Here is a 20,339-nt window from a genome sequence, read left to right as displayed (position 1 = left end):
CGGAACTGTGTGGAGTTTGTGGCTGTGATATTGATGCGCCAGAAAGCAGTGTGATGTCGGAAGTAAATATTGACCAGACGCAGAATGCTGGAAAACCGCCATCGCCACCGGAGCGTGAGGCCACTGGCTTCATTAATAATGACGGAACGTACTGATGATATGACTAGTGGTCCTCCATGGAAGAAGAAGTGTATAGCAATAGCGACCAGTAACTGACATTGGTCCAAAGAGGTCCAAATTAATTGATTGCATTAAATGTTGTGGTACCTTTCTTTGAATTGAATGAATGTAGTTATATTAAAACATATACCGGAATAAAATTTCGGCGCCTCTTATTTTAGTATGTCAAAGAATACTGTGATTATCCCAGTAAATTGACCATTTGCAAGATGATGTATCACAATAAAAAATTATTGTTTATTGAATTGTGTTGATGTTGTGGCTAGCAAATTTGCTTCCCAGTTTAGCTAGCTTTTGTTGTTAAAAGAGTAAATACTCAAAATGGTCCCTCGACTATAGCTAAATTCACAAATTGGTCATCGACTTTCAATTTTAACCAATTAAGTTCTTAACTTTGCAATTTTAATACGATTTGGTCCTCCGTCTATTTCACTGTTTGTTGACCGTGATCTCTGAGGATATATATGTAATTTCATCGCCGCCCGCCCTTATCCACTGCCGTGACACAGTCTATCGCCCAGCCACAAGCCACTGCCCAGCTGCCCTCATCTACTGCCATGACACACTCTACCGCCTAGCCTTCACCTACTGCCACGACACAATCCACCTCCCAAACACCTTCGCATAATTCATCATTGTCGGCGCTACAACCCAATTTGCAATCTTCATCAGGTCTAACGCCACAAACAACCGTGTATGAGTCGACTGGGCGACGCCACGATTCTCGTGTCCAACGAGAAGCTCGATTCGGGTCGAGCCAAGTATCGGCTCATGCACATTGTCTGCATGCACAAGGGCGTCGACGATAAAGCCTATCTCTGCGTTTACGAGCAGGAAAATCTGCAAGGAAAAGTCGGAATCAACCTCCCAAAAGACCTATGGTGATCGCCAGCGGAGCCCTCAAATCCAACATAACCACAATCGCCCCGCTCGTTCACCCGCCGTCGGAGCAGCTCCTCTTCCTCTTCACCCTAATCGTCTGGAAAATCTTCAATCCCAAATGGAAACCTTACATTCCCGACTTCAAACAGGCCTTCGAACACTTCTGCATCAACGTCGGCGGCCGCGCCGTCATCGATGATCTCCAGCAAACCTGCAACTCTCGTCGGAGCACGTGGAGGCCTCTAGGATGACGTTGTACCGGTTCGGAAACACGTCGTCTTCTTCACTCTGGTACGAACTCAACTACATTGAATCCAAAGGGAGGATGAAGAAAGGCGACAAGATTTGGCAGATTGCTTTCAGCAATGGATTCAAATGTAACAGTGCGGTCTGGAAATGCAATCGAAACCTTAAAAAATTGACGATAGACCATGAAATTACATATATATCCTCAAAACTCACAATCAACAAACGGTCAAATAGACGGAGGACCAAATCGTGTTAAAATTGCAAAATTAAAGACTTAATTAGTTAAAATTAAAAGTCGATGACCAATTTGTGAATTTAGCTATAGTCGAGGGACCATTTTGGGTATTTACACTTGTCAAAATGGTAGCACAAACTGCCGCAACTTACACTTTTTTTTATTTCTTTTATTATTATTTTATTATTATATTTATAATATAATATAAAAGTAATCTTCCATTTAAAAAGTGAGAGAGATTTTCTAGGGTTTGTGTTGTATAATACTTGTGGGTGAGTAGAGTGTTTCTGCGCACCCACAAGTATTATACAATACAAACCCTAGCATAACAAAGAATTAAATTGTAATGGACACTTAATTGTTGAAGCGTATGCGCGACTCCCACCCACCTGCGTTCTCATTGTCAATGATCGAACATACACCACAAATCGAGCGAGGTTTTTCTTAAAATATTTGCGTAATTAGTGTTAGCGATTTGTGGATTTCTTTGGTTCGTTTATTCATTTTATTGTCTGAAATGGGAATGACGCGACAGTGTGTGTATTTACATAAGTGTCCTTGGGGAAGGTTTACTCTTTCCCTTTACTTAATAGTGCTAGCAGCTGGAAATTAGAATTAGGCAAGGTCAATTGGACGGAGGACGAAATTGAGTAAAAATTGAAAAGTTGAGGATTTAATTTGGTAAGGAATATAGTAGATGATTAAATCGGTAGTTTCGCGATAGTCGGAGGACCAAATCAGTTATTACCTCTTTATAAAATGAACTCCATAACAAGTTTTATATTTTGATTGAATTCAATTGATTATTGGTTTGGTTATTTTTAGTTATGTTATATCGTAATACAAGTTTCGTCCGAATATCGGATATTAAAATTTCACATATATTACTATATTAGAATTCAAAGTAAAAATTATATACTTATATACATGTCATTCAAATGAATATATCAAAAAATATTTTATATATTAGCTCAAAAATATTTTACATATTAGCTCAAAAAATATTAATATTATCTAAAATAAATTTTTAGTTAATTTAATAGGTTATTGGTTCAATATTTTTAGTTAAGTTATATACAAATATAAATTTGGTTCGGATATCAAATGTAAAAACCGTACATATATTGGGCTTAAAAGTAAAAACTATATTTATTCTATTTTTGAAAGCTACTGACTCAACCTACTGGAGCACAAAGAGTCAATGCCGCCTCTACTGAGGCTTGAATCCATGATCTCCCATATGGGGATGCAATCTTGGTGCCACTAGACCACAAGGTCTTAGCTTTATTTTATTTAAACCAAATGTATTTTAAAATATTTAAATATAAGGTCTAAAAATCACTTGAAATTAAACTTGTAGCGTTTATCTAAAAAAAAATTGAAAAAATAAGTGTTAGTGATGAAAAAATAAGTGTTAGTGTTAGTGTTAGTCGAGGGACCATTTGGGGAAAAAACTCTTATTATATTTATATTTATATTTATTATACTAGTTACCACAGGGACATTGCGCGAATATTTCAATGCCCAATTTGTATGTATTTTAAAATTAGTGTTTCAGAATTTATCAAAGTATCATTCAGTATCCTTGCGTATATCAATGTAAGATTATCAAATTTTTCATAAAAGTTAATATTTCAAGAATACATAACTATGACTTGTGGCATAATTTTTCATAAAATTAATTGGTGCAATAACAATTTTAGAGGGAAACACTCTAACTGGATAGTACCAAAGCATAATTTTTCCAACACAAAACCCTATTAATTGGCATGATCAATGCTTCCTCTTGTTGTCATTTACGCAAAAAAAAAAAAAAAAAAAAAAAAAAAAAAAAAAAAAAAAAAAAAAAAAGAATTCTTGATTTAATCTAGTTCGCTGGTGTACTTCACTGCCATTTTAGTGCCTTGGAGCAGTGCACCTTCAAAAACATAACCAAATCCTCCTTCCCCCAAAAGACAATGATAGTTTCTCAACTGTCTTGAATATATAATGTAAATTAGGTGTACCGTACCGTTTCATCAATGCCAATGCGTGATTCTAATTAATTGATCAAAGTTCATGTAGAATTTTATATTATATTTTTCTAATACAGTCTAACATATTAATATAATATGTTTAAGAATTATGTCAATTTTAATTAGGATGAGATTCGAACCTAAGACCTTCCTTTTGAAAATCAATGAGTAAGTTAAGAATAATAAATAGTTAACGGAATATTTCGCTACTAAAGTTTACACTGATGGAATGGAATGTAGGGGTATTTAAGATAAATGATATAATAGAGGGTAAAGTAGAAAAAAAAATACTAAAATGAAAATAATATGAATCATTCATTTTAATAAACAAGTAAATCAACATTTTTAAGTTCCCGTTAGGGGCTAACTTTATGAGCACTTATTAGGTTTGTATTGTATTGTAAAATCAATGAGTAAGTTAAAAATAATAAATAGTTAACGAAATATTCCGTTACTAACGTTTACGTTGACAGAATGCAGGGGTATTTAAGAAAAATAAATGATAAAATAGAGGGTAAAGTAGGAAAAGTAATTAAAAAATATATTAAAATCAAAATAATATGAATCATTCATTTCAACAAACAATTACAATAAAATTTTTTAGTTCCCGTCAGGGTCTAACTTTATTGGCTCTTATTATGTTTGTATATGTATGGTATGTAGATGTAGATTATATTATATATATTTAGTATATAAAACTTCTTACTCATGCCTTCTATTTAATAAAATTCATCTCTTTAATTTTAAAACTAAATACTCCGATTCTCAAAAAATAAATAAAGAAAGAAAGAAATAAAATAAAAAATAAAATAAAAACTAAATACTCCGTAACATTTAAAAATAGGAAAAATGGCACTTTTTACCCCTGAGTTATATACTTATAGCACTTTTTCCCCCTCAATTATTTAGGTAAGCACATTAGCCCCCTCAATTATTCTAAAAGTGGTGCCTTTTCCCCTGATATATTAAATTGACATTTATACCCTTAAAGTAAACATTTTATTTATTTTATTACTCCAACAAATTATTACGTATACGTAGGGATGACCACGGTTCGGTTTGAATTGAACCGGATACTAAAGCAATCGAATTAATAGTTTACGGTTATAATTCAGATCTAGAACCCAATATTTAAATGTCAATTTATTAAAATTATGTATCAAAAAAATTGAATCTTGAACCGTGAACCGGCGGTTCCGGATCTGATTCGCGATTTTGAACCGTCTTTATTTTAAAATTTTATTGTTTATTTTAAAATAGTCTAAATTCAACAATAAATGTATTTTATTTTTTCAGTTCAGAACATGAACCGTCCGTTCCGGTTCACGATTTTAATAAACTCTAAATATCAAATTTCGATTCTAAATTGTAATTGGAATATTTCGGTTTGGTTGCTATAGTGTTTGTTTAGTTTGAACTAAACTATGGTCATAATTTGTTGGAAAAAAAAATAAATTAAATATTTAGTTTAAGGGTAAATATGTCCATTTAACATTTCAGGGGGAAAAACAGCCACTTCAATAATTTAGGGGGAAAAAATACTATAGGTATATAACTCAAGGGGGGAAAAATTGTCATTTTCCCTTAAAAATATATATAATATTTACTTCCGCCCCCCTACATCCAGCCAAAGTACAACACATGATTTCTGTCATCTCCACGTGTAATGAAGGTATATTATATTCTATTCAACTACAACTAAGTTTATTAATTGTTTATCAAGAAAAGGTATATTCACGTTTAATTCGCATTTGACTTTAATGGTCAAACTTGTGACATTTGATATCAATTTTACATAATGTACGTGAATAAATATTACTGTTTGAATCAAATATATATGTTGGATAAAGTAATACACAACTTCGTTGTTCACACATATTATATGATTTTACAATTGTTTTATATTCATTATATTATTCATAAATTAATCCATTTTTTATAATTAAATCAAATGAAATTGAACAAACATATTTAAAATGACAGAGCTAGAAATGTTAGCCCGTAGAAGCCTAGACCTGGCCTCACAATTTTTTCTTTTATATATTGGAGAATTTAAGTGAAAAAACAGGCTCACAGCCTCACGGGTAAAGAGTAAGGACTAAGGATTAATATAATCCATTTATTTTGATTGATCAACAATTAAATGTTGTTAAATAATAAGGGAAAAAGAGACGGTCTCAATTTTATAAATATTAGAAATTTAAAGGTTTATAGTAATTATAAAACGTATCAATTTTTTTTTAATAAAATTCACAACCATTGCTGATATAATGTACAAACACACACACTAATACACATACACACATGTATACATGGGAACTAAAAATTGGTTCCTAGTAAATAGTGAAAATTGATTTCATCCATCAAGTTTGGTAGATCAACGATTGATAGTTGTTGGAAGATAAGAAAAAGAGGGTGTGGTTAATTTTTTAATTATTGTAAACTTCAAAATTTACAATAATTATAAAATTAACCAAATGTTTTTTTTTTAAAAGTAAAATCTCAACCATTGATTAATCTTGATGGCTTATTGAGATGAACCCTCACTTTTTACCGGGACTATGTTCTCATTTGATCATACCATCACATATATATAATCAGGTGCAAACTAACCTTAACCTACAAACCAGTGAACTATTGAAGGATTGCATCGCAACTACTACATGATTGCATCCAACGACTCCCAGACATATCTGGATCGAGGACCCTTGCAATGCAATCGTATCCAGTAAAGAGCAATCTTGTAGTAGTTGCGATACAATAAAATGAGACAACATCTTTCCGTGAGACTGTGAGACACAACGTGAATGCACACAGTCTACTACCTGAATGCACATAGTATAGAATGTGTGCACTTAGCCCAACATGACTTACATGAGTGCACATAGTTTAGTGTGTCTGTATTCGTAAAGTAGACTGTGTGCATTCATGTAGTCTTATAGTCTCATGGAAGATGTTGTCTATGTGTATATATATATATATATATATATATATATATATATATATATATATATATATATATATATATATATATATATATATATGTATGTATATGTATGTTTAGATTCAAATGAGAACCTTGTTAACATGTGAACTTGTGTAACATTGTCCACCGTTGATCTTGTGGTTTGTAATGTATTTGACCCAGTAAATCTACATCACTGGGCCAATGCATCGAATGCACCACTACACCACTCCAAACATCTAAGTTGTCTGATCTCTCATCTAAACGATAGATAATAGTTTATAAATTCACACCCAAACAAAAGGTTCTAACCTAAAACCTACTATATATATATATATATATATATATATATATATATATATATATATATATTTATTTATTTATTTATTTATTTATTTATTTATTTATTTCAAGTGAGAACAAACTTCTACGTGAAAAGTGAAAATTGATCTTATACATCCATTTCAAAGTTTATCATAATTATAAAATTGATCTCATGTTTTTTTTTTTTTTTTACTAAAAACTTCAACCATTGATGATCCGTGATGAGCGGCTTAGATCAGTTATCACTTTTTTACCTAAGGGGTTGATTTTATTTGAACCCATCCTTGGGGGGATGGGAGGATTCAAGTGAGAACAGATTTGAAAAGTTTGTTATAATCATAAAATTGATCGACCCTTGTGATTTTTGACTAAAACCATCAACTATTCATAAACCGTTATGAGTGGCTTAGGTCAGTCCTCACTTTTTACATGACGGGGTTGATCTCATTTTAACCCCCCTATATGTGTGTATGTGTGTGTGTGGGCACACTTCTGTATAAGCCACTCACTGGAGAGAATTATGCATCAATCAAAGTTGTCAATCTAGAAAGATCTAACAGATCTGAAGCGATTAGTTAGAGAAAACAATGCAATGACATTTTTGTAAGTAACTCAAATTTTAAAGTGCAACAAAAAAAGCTACAAAATGCATCTATTAAAGAATAATGCAATGATATTTTTATAAATAACTCAACCTTTCTTTAGAGGTGCAGACAATTCAACTATTGGATTAGTCATTGTGTCCGATAGTGGAAACCTTGAGAACAACCTAAAAGATAACTTAAACTTTAAAGTGTAACTAATTACACCATAAAGTGCAACTTTCAACATTGTAGAATGCAACTAAGTAAAACTACATTATGGATCTATTCAATGCACTTATACATATTCGGGTTGCACTCTATAGTTTTATTTATTTATTATTTATTAATTACACTTTAAAGTTTAAGTTATTTACTAAAATTTAACCACATTATTTTTCCGTCTTGCTTTAGAGCAGTTAAATCTACCTAGATTAACGACTCTGAGTGGTTCTTAGTTTTCTCTTTTGGTAGAGTTTTATTGTTTATTTTTATCTAATTTGTGTGTGTGTGTGTGTATATAGGGCTGAGTTCACATGAGAACAATGCCTCTTATGAAAAATGCGGACTAATGTTAATCGTTGATTTGAAATTATTAACGACTCTAAAGAAAAAAAAAATATAGTAGTATGTATTTTGGTTAATATTTTAAACTTTTTTTTTTCAAAGGTAAAAGTGCTGACGACAAAGTGTATCTAGTATTACTATAATGGGCACCCAATAATATAATATATAAAAGTGTAATTATTTTGAGTGTATTTTTACATATTGTTTTTTGGTGATAGCCACACATTGTGGTCCGGGTCTTTCTCTGTTCGTTTAACGGTCCAAGTCCACCCGGTTCACTTCGGAAGGCACAGAAGCTGGCCCAAAGGGAATCGTCACTTGTGGGAATCGAACCCGGATTATCCCAAAATTTTCCCCCACAAAGAGAACTCATTTGCCACTTGAGCTACCCTGTTGGGTTATTTTTACATATTGTTGAATATACTTGTAGAGTCACTGACGTGGAGTGCACATCTACGTGTCATTAAATGCACTACTTATAGTTTAATCCGGTGCATTTTGCAATATAATTTTTGCATGCTACACTTATTGTGGAAAAAGTTGTAATATTTCTCAAATTATCACCGTAATTTTCCTTTACTTTAGAGACATTGATCATCCAAGATTATTAGTTACCAATTTGTACAGGAGGTACTGTTCTCATCTAATCCTAAACCTACACACAATATTATTATATAGATTAAAAAATATTGATTTGGCTCTCTCAAAATTGTATAAAAGAGTTCTGTTAGTAATATAATTCAATAATTTAACCCAAATTCATAAGCACAAATAAAACACCTATATTAATACGTCCAATTAAAAAAAATTCAATAATTTAACCCAAATTCATAAGCACAAATAAAACACCTATATTAATACGTCCAATTAAAAAAAAAAAAAAAAAACTCAAAAAATCCAAAATAGAAAAGAGACCTTAAGTTCTCTAAAACTCACAACCCTTCAAATCATCAATGTAGATTAACAAAAGTCTAAAATTTTAAAAGTGAATTTTTTTAATAATTTGAACCCTTCAAACAAGAAACCATTTTTTTTTATTTTTTATTTTTTTATTTTAAATTAAAAATTTATTCTGAAACATTTTGGACGAGTTTTCAATGAAAGGTTGGAGAAAACTGAAAACAATCCCATGGGAAGGGAAAGCTACCAAAAAGGAATTTAAACTAGAAATTAGTTAATATAAGTTTTTGACAAACTTTAACTAATATCTTTATTTATTAATGCTTATATATGAATAGTGAATTGATAATTATAATATATTAATTGCCTATAACTCTTTAAGGGGTGTATCTAATCATGACTTTTGTAGATCAACTTTTAAAGACTTTTAAAATAATAGATTTTAATAAACTTTGATTGACTTTCATAGAATCATTCAAAACCATTTAAAATTAAACTTTGTAAGACTCTAAAAAGTCTATAAAAAACATTCATAAAGTTTTATCAACTTTTTTATTTTAAAAAGTCTACAAAAGTCATTGAAATTGTAAATTACATAAATCCTTACAAACATTCAATGATTTGATTCTTATCATTTATAATTTTCTTACAAAACATGTTATAATATATATATCATAAAATTATTTTTATTATATAGTTCTTCACCCACATCAACATTCTCAACAATATTATTTTTATCCATAGTATGGTGAGACTTATTATATGCTAATTACTTATATATTATTAATAAGCATCAACAAAAAAAGAAAATATTATTTCATAATAAATTCATAACAATGTTGAAAACTAAAATTTATATTTGTTGCGAACAGTAGTTCGCTATTCGTAGTAACCTGTTGTTAAAAAAATATTACGAATATAACTATAAAAATCAAAATATATAAGTATTTATATGAATATTATAAAACATATAGTAAAAGTTGACGGTAATAGATGAAAAATTTGTTTTGTTAATATATTTAGGGAGAATTAGAGAAAGTTTAGAAGTTATGGAGAAAAATTCGTAGAGAAAGTTTAGAAGTTAGGGATTAAAAAATCGTAAAAAAAAAAAAACAAAAAAAAAAAAACAAAATAAACAAGCAATAATGAAGTAAGATTAAAAATTATTTCAAATTTTTAGAGGAAGATTGTAAAGTTTAGGAGAGAGAGACAAAATGGGTATAGTTTAGGTATGAAGAATATATAGGATAATGAAGAAAAAATAATTTATTGAATTTAAGCATAAGGTTTATAAAGTTTGACAACAGAAAATAGAGTTGAAATAGAGAGAAAACATTCAGAGTTGGTAGAAAGAAAATTTTGAAATATTGGAGTTGATGGTTGGATTTCAACTATTTATATTTGAGAAGGAAAAGTCTAGAAAAGTCCTAAAATTAAAAAGTCTACAAAAGTTTATAACTTTTTAAATACCGCATGACTTTTAAAAACTCTTTAAAAGTCTTAATCGAATACCACTCGACTTTTAAAGACTATTTTAAAATCTTGATTGAATACCGCCTGACTTTTAAAGACTCCCTAAAAGTTTAAATTGAATACCTCCAAACTTTTAAAGTTCATAAAAGTCGTTAAAAGTCTATGAAAGTCATTATTGAATACACCCCCTAAAAGTTTATGTGAGTGAGATACTGTGACTTTTTTTTTTTTTTTTTTTTTTTTGGAACATGACTACATGAGATAGTGTGACTAATTATATATAAATATAATTAAATATGTAGAATTTCAAACTCCACCACAACAAAATCTTTGTTGGATAGAATTTAGAAGATCAAATCTAGCATCCTGTTGTTATCAAAATGTAACGCTAACAACTATAAAAATATAAGAAATAAATTTGTGCATTTGTTACTAGATATAATTTTTGGTATAGTAATAAATATTTAATTATGGTAATTGATATCAAAATAGGTCATGATTATTCATAATGAATTTATTAGTTAGCGTTTCCTATAGTTTCTTATTTTATTTATTTATTTACTTATTTATCATTCATTATGGTTTGGTCTAGCAAAAGCATTTTGTTGACTAGGAAAATCATAGGTCAACTTTCAATTAAGACGTGGATCATGCACTTTACAAGTTTTATTATTTGAAATTCAATAATTAATTAATTCTCTTATGTCCTGGCCGGCCTACAGTCAACAAATATTCAAATAATAGCTTAGGGCTTAGGTTTCCTTTTAAAAATAAATAAATCTTTAGGCTTAGATTCAAGTTCTAACAATGCGTAATTAAGTACTCGCATGTTGTTTTCAAAAAAAAAAAAAAAAAGGTACTCGCATGTTGTGACAATGATTATCTTTCTTTTGTGCCAATAACTTTTGTCCGTTTCAATATATATATATATATATATATATATATATATATATATATATATATATATAGAGAGAGAGAGAGAGAGAGAGAGCAAACCAATGTATAATAATTTTAAATATAATGTAATTGATACGGATAAAAGACGACACGCCCATCCTTTTAGTATTATTTCTTAAAATGAATGGTTCATGGTTTAAATACTAAAAAGTTAGAAAATGCTCTCTAGTTTGAACTCGCCGGAAAATCGAGGAAGAGCCGTGTCGACGGCAACATGATCGGCGGAGGTCCAGGATCTCCTGGAAAGAAGCACAAAGAAACCAAAAACTAACGGTAAATCCCGGACGCCAGAAGAGGAACAAGTCGTGATGGAAGGGATCGAGCAATCAAGTGGTGGAAACGATCAAGTGCCATCTCCCGAAAGCCACCATTTGAATGCAACACCAGGACTCAATGAAGCGGAGATGCATCAAGTCCCTGGGACTGAGACAAATGAAAGAAGAGATCCAACTGCAGGTCTTGATTCGGAAAACAACCAGGCAGATCCATCCATGCAGAAACCAAAGGCCGTATCCTTCAGAGACATGCTGGCAGGAGGTACACCCATTGAGAAGGAACCAGAATATCTGGACTCAGATGATGATGAAGTCGACCTAGATGAAGATCCGGAATGCCCAGAGATTCCCCTAACGAGAGAAGACAAGATCAGAATGAGAAAACATTAGCGCCAATCCTTAATAGTCAAGGTTTTAGGTAGAAAAGTGGGCTACACCTACCTAACCAGAAGACTCAATGCAATATGGAAGCCAAAATCGAGGATGGAGGTGGTGGCACTGGACCATATCTACTATGTGGTTCGATTCTGGTCTGCTGATGACTATGAATTTGCTAAATACGGAGGGCCATGGTCGGTAATGGAACACTACTTAAACGTCCAGGATTGGAAGCCAAATTTCGACCCTAAGTCGGCCAAGACGGAACGTGTTCTAGTTTGGGTGAGGTTTCCCGATCCCCCGATGGAGTACTATGACTACCCTTACCTTATGAAACTGGGAAGGAAAATCGGTGAACCGAAATATGTTGATGAAGCCACAAGTGTAGGATCAAAGGGGCGTTTCGCGAGAATGTGTGTGGAAGTTGACCTCACTAAACCGCTCCTCTCCAAGTTCACAGCCAAGATGAAGGTTCAAAGGATAGAATATGAAGGAATGTATCAAATTTGCTTCCACTGTGGTGTCTATGGCCATGCGGCAGAAGCCTGTCCCTGGAAATCGGCGGAGGAAGGACACACGACGGCGGAAACAGGTGGTGCTCAGGGAAACGACAGACGACAACCAAATAAGGAAAGCGATCAACCGGTGAGCATTAGACTGGAAATCGTGGAGAGATATGGTACGTGGATGATTGCGCCCAAAAAAACTTACAGGCAAAATCGCGCAAATAATGGAAAGAATAAAGATCAGAAAGGAAAGGATTGGGATGGAGCTAAAGGTCGTAACGGCTCTATGAGTGGAGAGAAGGGGTCGCAATATGGAAAGAATAAAGGGAAAGAAGCAGTAGATCAAGGAATTGGTATAACATCTATGTTTACGGCTTTGAGTGAGGATAATGTGGAAGAAACAATTGAACGACTGAGGAATCTAATGAGGGGAATCAAGTCGAAAATCAAGTAAGGAAAGTCGGGAAATCAGTAGGGAAAAATAAGGAAAAAGCGAGAAGACCCAATGTGCAAATCTCTGAAAAACAAATAACAAGCGAAAAAATGTGCGTCCATGGGCCATGCAAGTTACGCGCAAAAACCATGCAGCTGCTTCAACTAAAGCTAGTACTTCCAAGAGGCCTAGCAAGACCAACCAAGCAGCTGCGGGAGACAGACATACAGTAGCAAGGGGTAACTTATTGGAGAAAACGTCGGTTAGTACCACTTACTTAAACAATGCCGATATCCCCCCTCAACTGACAAGTATGGAGGAGGATATTCTGGAACACCATGGTGATCCTCCCGACCTCAATGATGAGCTAATGGAGGAAAAACCATTGCATGAGTGTGCAGAGGACAATGGCCGTGGTGGCACCTCGGAAGAGGTCGCTGCCTAGGTCTTTTTGTCTCGTGCTTGTTTGTTTGTTTTGAGTTTTTGTGTGTTTGTTGCCCTTGTTGTGTCTTCCTAGGAAGATTATAACTTGGAATTGTCAAGGTGCAGCTTCTAAGAGATTTATTAGAGTTGCCCTAACAATCGTTAGGCAATACAAGCCTAATTGTTTTTGTGTCCTTGAACCCAAGTCATCAGGTATAGGGGCGGACGAGACGTGTATTAAACTTGGCTTTGATCAATGGCTTTGCGTAGAAGCTGTGGGGAAGACTGGAGGCATATGGATCCTCTAGAACAACTCTCTTAAGCTGGATGTTCTAAGCACCAACCCCCAGTTCGTTACTTTTGAAATCACGAACAGTAGGAATATGGTGTGGTCCATTGCGGTTGTGTATGCAAGCCCCTTCCATAATCTACGACGCCACTTATGGGCGGATTTAGGAAGAAATCAGCGTGGTTTGGATGAAGCTTGGATTGCTATTGGAGACTTCAACTCAATTACAAACTCTGAAGAAGTCAATTGCCCTGAGAGTTTCAATGAAAGACGAAGTAGAGAGTTTATAGAATGGATAAGCGGAGAGAATCTCATTGATCTAGGCTTCAGCGGTTCGTAGTTCACCTGGAGACATGGAACCACCATCGGAACTTTTAAAGCTTCTCGTCTGGATAGATGCCTGTGTACGGAAGCCTGGATTGACAAGTTCCTGAACGCGGCCATATCGCATTTACCGAACTTAACCTCGGATCACAACTCTGTCCTCCTAAACCTGGAAAATCGGGCCAATAATAATAGGCCGAAGAGATTCTAGTATCAAGCAGCTTGGGGTTTGCATGAAGATTTTGGTAAGATTGTTACTAATACTTGGAGGAGTTCAACCAACACTGGACTTGATTTTGATTCAAAACTAAACCTTATGAAAGAAAACTTAAAGACGTGGAGTAAGGTGGCGATTGGACACTTAGAGAAAAAAAAGGAAACAGACCATTGCCAGGATTGATGGTATCCAAAGAGCCAGAAACTATGGTAAGAAAGGAGGCTTAATAAAACTAGAAGCCAAGTTGAAGACGGAGTTGGATGACATCCTTTATAAAGAGGAGCTTATATGGTTTCAAAGATCACGAGAAGAGTGGATTGCATCCGGGGACCGCAACACTAAATACTATCATGCTATAACGAAGGTCAAAAAAGCAAAAAACCTTGTGTCAAGCTTAAAGGATAGCAGTGGAAACTGGACATCCGACGAGGAGCACATTATGAAAATGTTACAGGAACACTTTCGGGCCCTTTTCATGAGGGAATCATCAACGGCAAATGCAAGGTATGAATGCCCAAACTTAACAATGATTGAACATACTGATGTCTCTATTTTGTGCAGGAATGTCACGAAGGAGGAAATAAAAGCAGCTGTTTTCGAAATGGCCCCTTACAAAGCACCAGGTCCAGACGGATTCCATGCTGGCTTCTACCAAAAAACTTGGAAGGAGATTGAAGGAGATTTAACCGATACTGTCTTGGAAATATTCCATACGGCGAAGCTGCCAAGAGATTGGAACGACACTCTTTTAGCTTTGATTCCAAAAGTGCAATACCCTGAGTTTGTCACCAGTTCAGACCTATTAGTCTCTGTAATGTCAAGTACAAAATTGTTACCAAGATTATCACGAATAGAATGAAGGATATTATGAATCAAGTAGTGGGAGAGGAGCAAAACAGCTTTGTACCACATCGCCAGATCACATATAATATTGTGGTGTACCAGGAACTCCTCCATACCATGAGGATAAAAAGAGGGGGAACAAAGGCGATGGCCCTTAAGATTGATCTAGAGAAAGCTTATGATAGGCTCTCTTGGGACTTCTTGCAGGACACGCTCCAAGGTTTAGGATTAGAGAAACATTGGATTGACATTGTCATGGAGTGTGTTCGGACTCCAAAGCTCGCTATCCTCTGGAAGGGCTCACAACTGGATTGGACACACCCACATGAGGCATCAGACAAGGAGATCCAATCTCCCCCTACCTGTTTGTGCTTTGTATGGAACGTCTGAGCCGGATGATAAAACAAGAAGTAAAGGACAAAAACTGGAAGTGCATTAAACTCTCAAGGTATGGTCCTGAGCTTACTCATCTTTTTTTCGCTGACGATATGATTTTAATTGCAGAAGCCTCCTTAGAGTAAATGAAGGTAATCAAAAATTGCCTCCAGAAGTTTGAGGATGTTTCGGGCCAAAAAGTCAGTGTCCAGAAGTCCCAAATTTACTTTGGGAAAAATGTTGCTCCTAGCCTGGCACAAGCCATCACGCATGAAGCAGGCTTTACTCCACAGAAGACCTGGGGCGGTACCTGGGTGTACCTTCGATCCACAGAAGAGTGACACGAAGCATTTTTGCACCCTTTCTTGAAAAGATCGATGGGAGATTGGAGGGCTGGAAAGGGAAAAACTTGACGCTGGCAGGTCGTATTACTCTGGCCCAAAGTGTCCTAAACACCACACCTTACTATATGATGCAATCTATGCTTCTCCCTAAAGGGGTTTGTGATGCTATTGAGAAGAAAATACGTCAGTTCATCTGGAGGGGTGGCGTGCATCTAGTAAACTGGGACGCCGTCACGAAACCAAAGGACCAAGGAGGCATAGGCCTTAGAAGACTAAAGGAAATGAATCTTGCTTTCCTAACAAAAGTGGGGTGGAGAATTCGCACGGAGAGTCAACATCTATGGGTAAAAGTCATTTTGGGTAAATACATGCATAACAAATCATAGGATAACATTTTTATAAAGAAAACTGAAAGCTCAAACCTTTGGAGAGGGGTTTGTGATGCCTACCCTATTCTTTCCGAAGGAGTAAACAGGAACCACAATAGCAACAATATATATTGGAGGCTAGAACCGAGTGGTTGTTGCTCGGTCGCCACTGCGTACAATGTTGCTCTCAAGTCAAATACCGGAGCTAGTGACCTCGTGTGGGGAAAAATTTGGAAACTAAAGTTACCCAGGAAAATCAACACCTTTGTCTGGCTCCTAAAGCACAACAAATTAATGACGAATGTGGAGCGCAAAAGGAGGGGTTTCACGGCTGATGCACGTTGTGGGAGTTGTCACTCACAAGAGGAGGATATCCTACACTGCCTACGGGATTGCAACGCTGCAAAGGATATATGGGAAGTCTTTCTACCCTCTGGGGCTAAAAAGTGGTTTTATTGTTTGAATTTTGATTCTTGGCTTATACGAAATGTTACAGGTAAATCCAATGGCGGGAGAAAATGTGATTGGCCAATGCAATTTGCGATAATTGCATGGTGGAACTGGAAGTGGCGATGCAATAAAACTTTCAATAATGTTAGCTGGAGCTTAGAAAGGAGATTCAGCTGGATCAAGGAGCAAGTGGAAGCCGTAACTACCGCCTTTGCTCGGCAGAAGATACCCAAAGGAACGGATGCGCAGAAACGTAATATTGAGCCAGGCTGGAATATCTTGAATACGGATGCTTCCTTCTCCCCTTCAAGCCGTATGAACGGTTGTGGGGTAACTAGATGAAGGGCTTTAGTTGCATGATGAGGACTGATAATGCAACAGAGGCAGAACTGTGGGCGATCTACTTGGGGCTAAAATGGGCTTGGAATCAAGGCAACAGGAAGGTCCACATTTTAAGCTATTCAAAACAGGCGGTTGAATGGCTAAATGAGCAACATGTCATTCTTGGTGACTGCGGTACCTTAATCAAATGGTGCAAGGATTGGATAAAGAAAGATTGGTCAATTATCGTGGAACAGATCTCCCGGGAAGAAAATGCATCGGCGGACTGGCTAGCCGGAGAAGCTCCTCGATGGCACTGCGACTTGATGGATTTCCACCACCCTCCGAAGGAAGTTCGCGACATTCTATGTGCGAACACTGGGACTGTTGTGTCCGCTAACATTAGCAACTAGCGTTAGCTGGGTAACCCCCCCTGTTTTCCCAAAAAAATATAATGTAATTGATTGTGTATGTGTGTATATAAAAGCACAAGATTATATTATCTTTCATATATTTTTCTATATATAGATGGGGTAATTTTCATGATGTTGCAGATAAGGACTTCGGTGTTTGACATGATGGGTAGTGCAATGCAACTCCTACCCAGCGCTTTGGTTTCATACATTGCTCGTATTATTAGGACTTCATGTCAAGGGCACACTAAAATTCTTTTTCCTTCTCTCAGTTTTATTGAGAATATATTATATTATTTACCATTTCTTTCATTAGTGGAACTCTTTATATCCTTATAAAAACATATCTTCCAGTATTTTAAATATAATGGATTATTCAATGATAAAAGTCTTCCCAGAATTATTATTCTAATATGGTATTAGCAGACCTAACGAATCCATGCCTGCCAACCCTACCACCAACGCCGCCACCAAGGAAGCTGCACCGTGCCGCCGCCGGAAATACTCTACAGACTGTCCATCACTTTATATCCATTAAACTTACCTTTTCAAACTATTTGTTTTGGAAGAGTCAACTTGTTTTATTTCTCCGTGGTCTAAATTTCAGTGGATGCGTTGATGACATGTTACCGTGTTTGGCTTCATTTATTAAGGCTCCGGATGAGTGTTCCATTGTAGCCGATTTTGCGGCCGAAAATTTGGTCCATCAAGATTATTTTATTTTGTCCATGCTCATCTCGTCTATGTCTGATGAAGTTTTGTATGTTGTAGTGGCACATACAAAATACTTTCACCAAAACCTATTATCATTTCTAAGTATTTAATTTTCATTCCGATTTCGATTCCCATATGAGAACCAAACACAGCCCTAGTTCTATGATGGTCTAGAACCAAATGACCAACAATATATGGTCATGATTATAGAAAGAGTTCATTCCACCAAATTAAAAGTCGCTTGACTATTGAGTTTCTTTAACATTTGGTCACGCTTAGTCCTTGGTTATATTGAGAATCTGTAAGATTAAGCCAATTGTAATCAATTAGTTGGCTAATTACCAAATTAAAAAATAAAGTTGAAATTTTTTTATGTTGGTGACTTGAAACTTTCACGAATTAATCGAAAACAATCAAAATTATATACATATATACTCTACACTTTCAATTTGAATAATTTTCTATTACTTTAGATTAAATGACAATGGTTTCAACATATTGAAATTACAAATTTGCCTTCGAATTTAACATACCACCAACAAACAGAACTGGTATCGGAATACTAAATTTGACAAATTAATTTTCAATAATTTAGAGCTAAATGTGATCCATTTGAAAAATAACGGCCACATCTAAAACAAAAATTCAACAATCAAGAAATCTTCATTCTGTGTCCTCTAGAAATTATATGGAATTGACCAAAGAAAAGATTCAAGTACAAATGCTGGATTAATTAAATGGTAACCGTTGTGCATCACATGAGTAGCGATCATGTATATACATTCATACTATCATTGTCAATTAGTCAACAAAAAGTTTTAATTTTTTTTAAAAAATAAAAATAAAATAATCCGAAAAAACAAATAAAATAGAGTCAGAACTGGCACATAGTTTATAATTTATCCACAACTAAAACCATTAAAAAAAAAAAGGAAAGAAAAACACCGCGTAGAGCCAAAACCAAAAAAAAAAAATAAATAAATAAAAAAAGAAAGTAAAAAAAAATTAAAAAAACTGCTTACGTACTGTATGATATCACCATAATCCGTCCGGCCAAAATTATCCTGTACGTGTACGCTATCTCCACGCTCATTTGAAGTGAAATCGGAACACGCTTTAACGTTAGACGACCATCCCCGTTGACGTTGGAATTCTCAGACATCCTCTGCTCCACTCTCACTTGTATATATATATACTCCAACTTGCCCTAATTTCATTGAAAATATATACCCAATTATATTCCATGCAACCCCAAAAAGTGCCAACTAACCCACTTTCACAATCACCAAATTGAAATCTCACGACACTATTTCTTGATTCTCCGATGGAGCGCAACGAGGAGGCGCCGGCGCCGGCGGTGAAGTACAAGGGAGTGAGGAAGAGGAAATGGGGGAAATGGGTGTCGGAGATACGGCTACCCAACAGCCGGGAGAGGATATGGTTGGGGTCTTACAACACGGCGGAGAAAGCGGCCAGGGCTTTCGACGTCGCCCAGTTTTGCCTGCGCGGCCCCACCGCTCAGCTCAACTTTCCCGACGACCCCCCTGACGTTCCCGGCTGGCAGACGTTCACCCCGCCGGAGATACAAGACGTCGCCGCCCAGTACGGCAGCGACTACGCCCGACCGCCACCTGCGAATATTGCTGCTGTCGGGCAGGAACAGGGAAATAACGAAGAAGAAATAACGCACGTGATGGATTTGGATGACACGTCACCCTCCTCGACCTCCGAAGGTGCGATACAAATGGGAGATATTGATTGGTCGTTTTTTGACGCTCTGGATGGGGCTACTACTTGTAACGATTTTGGTCTATTCTCAGGTGATATCTACATGCCACCACAACCACATCCTTCACCGCCGCCGCCACCACCGCCAGCCACTGATCACGATAATGAAACCCATTTTTCTCACTCATCTTTCTTATGGAACTTCTAGCGTCATATATATATATATACTAGCTCACTCACCTCGCTGCTATCAACAATATAATATAATATAATGCCGAATAACACATACACACAAACAAACAAACATATATATATATATATAAGTGATGCTATAAATATTTTCTGTATTTTACCTAAAAACTTCCCTCTTTGAGGTGACATTATATCACTAGTAGTTACACTAGGTCAACTAATTCATTGGCACTCTGAGGAAAAAGTTTGAAGAGAAATATATATATATATATATATATATATATATATATATATATATATATATATATATATATATATGTGTGTGTGTGTGTGTGTTTGTGTGTGTGCGCGCGCGTCTGCACGTATATACTTTTTAAGTTGTATGGTACAACGCCCGCAGGATATTCTATTCTGTTCG

The 20,339-nt window shown here is 35.2% G+C and overlaps 2 protein-coding genes and 1 pseudogene across 2 annotated transcripts; all 3 read left to right on the top strand.

The window, feature by feature from the left end:
- Window positions 1-876: 876 nt before the first annotated feature.
- On the top strand, window positions 877-1,348 carry LOC109163510 (annotated as a pseudogene).
- Window positions 1,349-12,086: 10,738 nt separating this feature from the next.
- LOC109163508 lies at window positions 12,087-12,941 on the top strand. Its single transcript, XM_019312259.1, has one exon. It carries the CDS (start codon window positions 12,087-12,089, stop codon window positions 12,939-12,941), a length of 855 nt encoding a protein of 284 aa, XP_019167804.1.
- Window positions 12,942-19,033: 6,092 nt separating this feature from the next.
- Window positions 19,034-20,114, top strand: LOC109163602 (ethylene-responsive transcription factor ERF018-like). Its single transcript, XM_019312350.1, has one exon. The coding sequence runs from the start codon at window positions 19,326-19,328 to the stop codon at window positions 19,935-19,937; it is 612 nt and encodes a 203-aa protein (XP_019167895.1). The 5' UTR covers window positions 19,034-19,325; the 3' UTR covers window positions 19,938-20,114.
- The last annotated feature ends 225 nt before the right edge of the window (window positions 20,115-20,339 follow it).

Source organism: Ipomoea nil, unplaced genomic scaffold, assembly GCF_001879475.1.
Source record: "Ipomoea nil cultivar Tokyo-kokei standard unplaced genomic scaffold, Asagao_1.1 scaffold3030, whole genome shotgun sequence".
Lineage (NCBI taxonomy): Eukaryota > Viridiplantae > Streptophyta > Magnoliopsida > Solanales > Convolvulaceae > Ipomoea > Ipomoea nil.
Note: the sequence above shows the minus strand (reverse complement) of the source record. Positions and strands in the feature narration are given on the sequence as shown.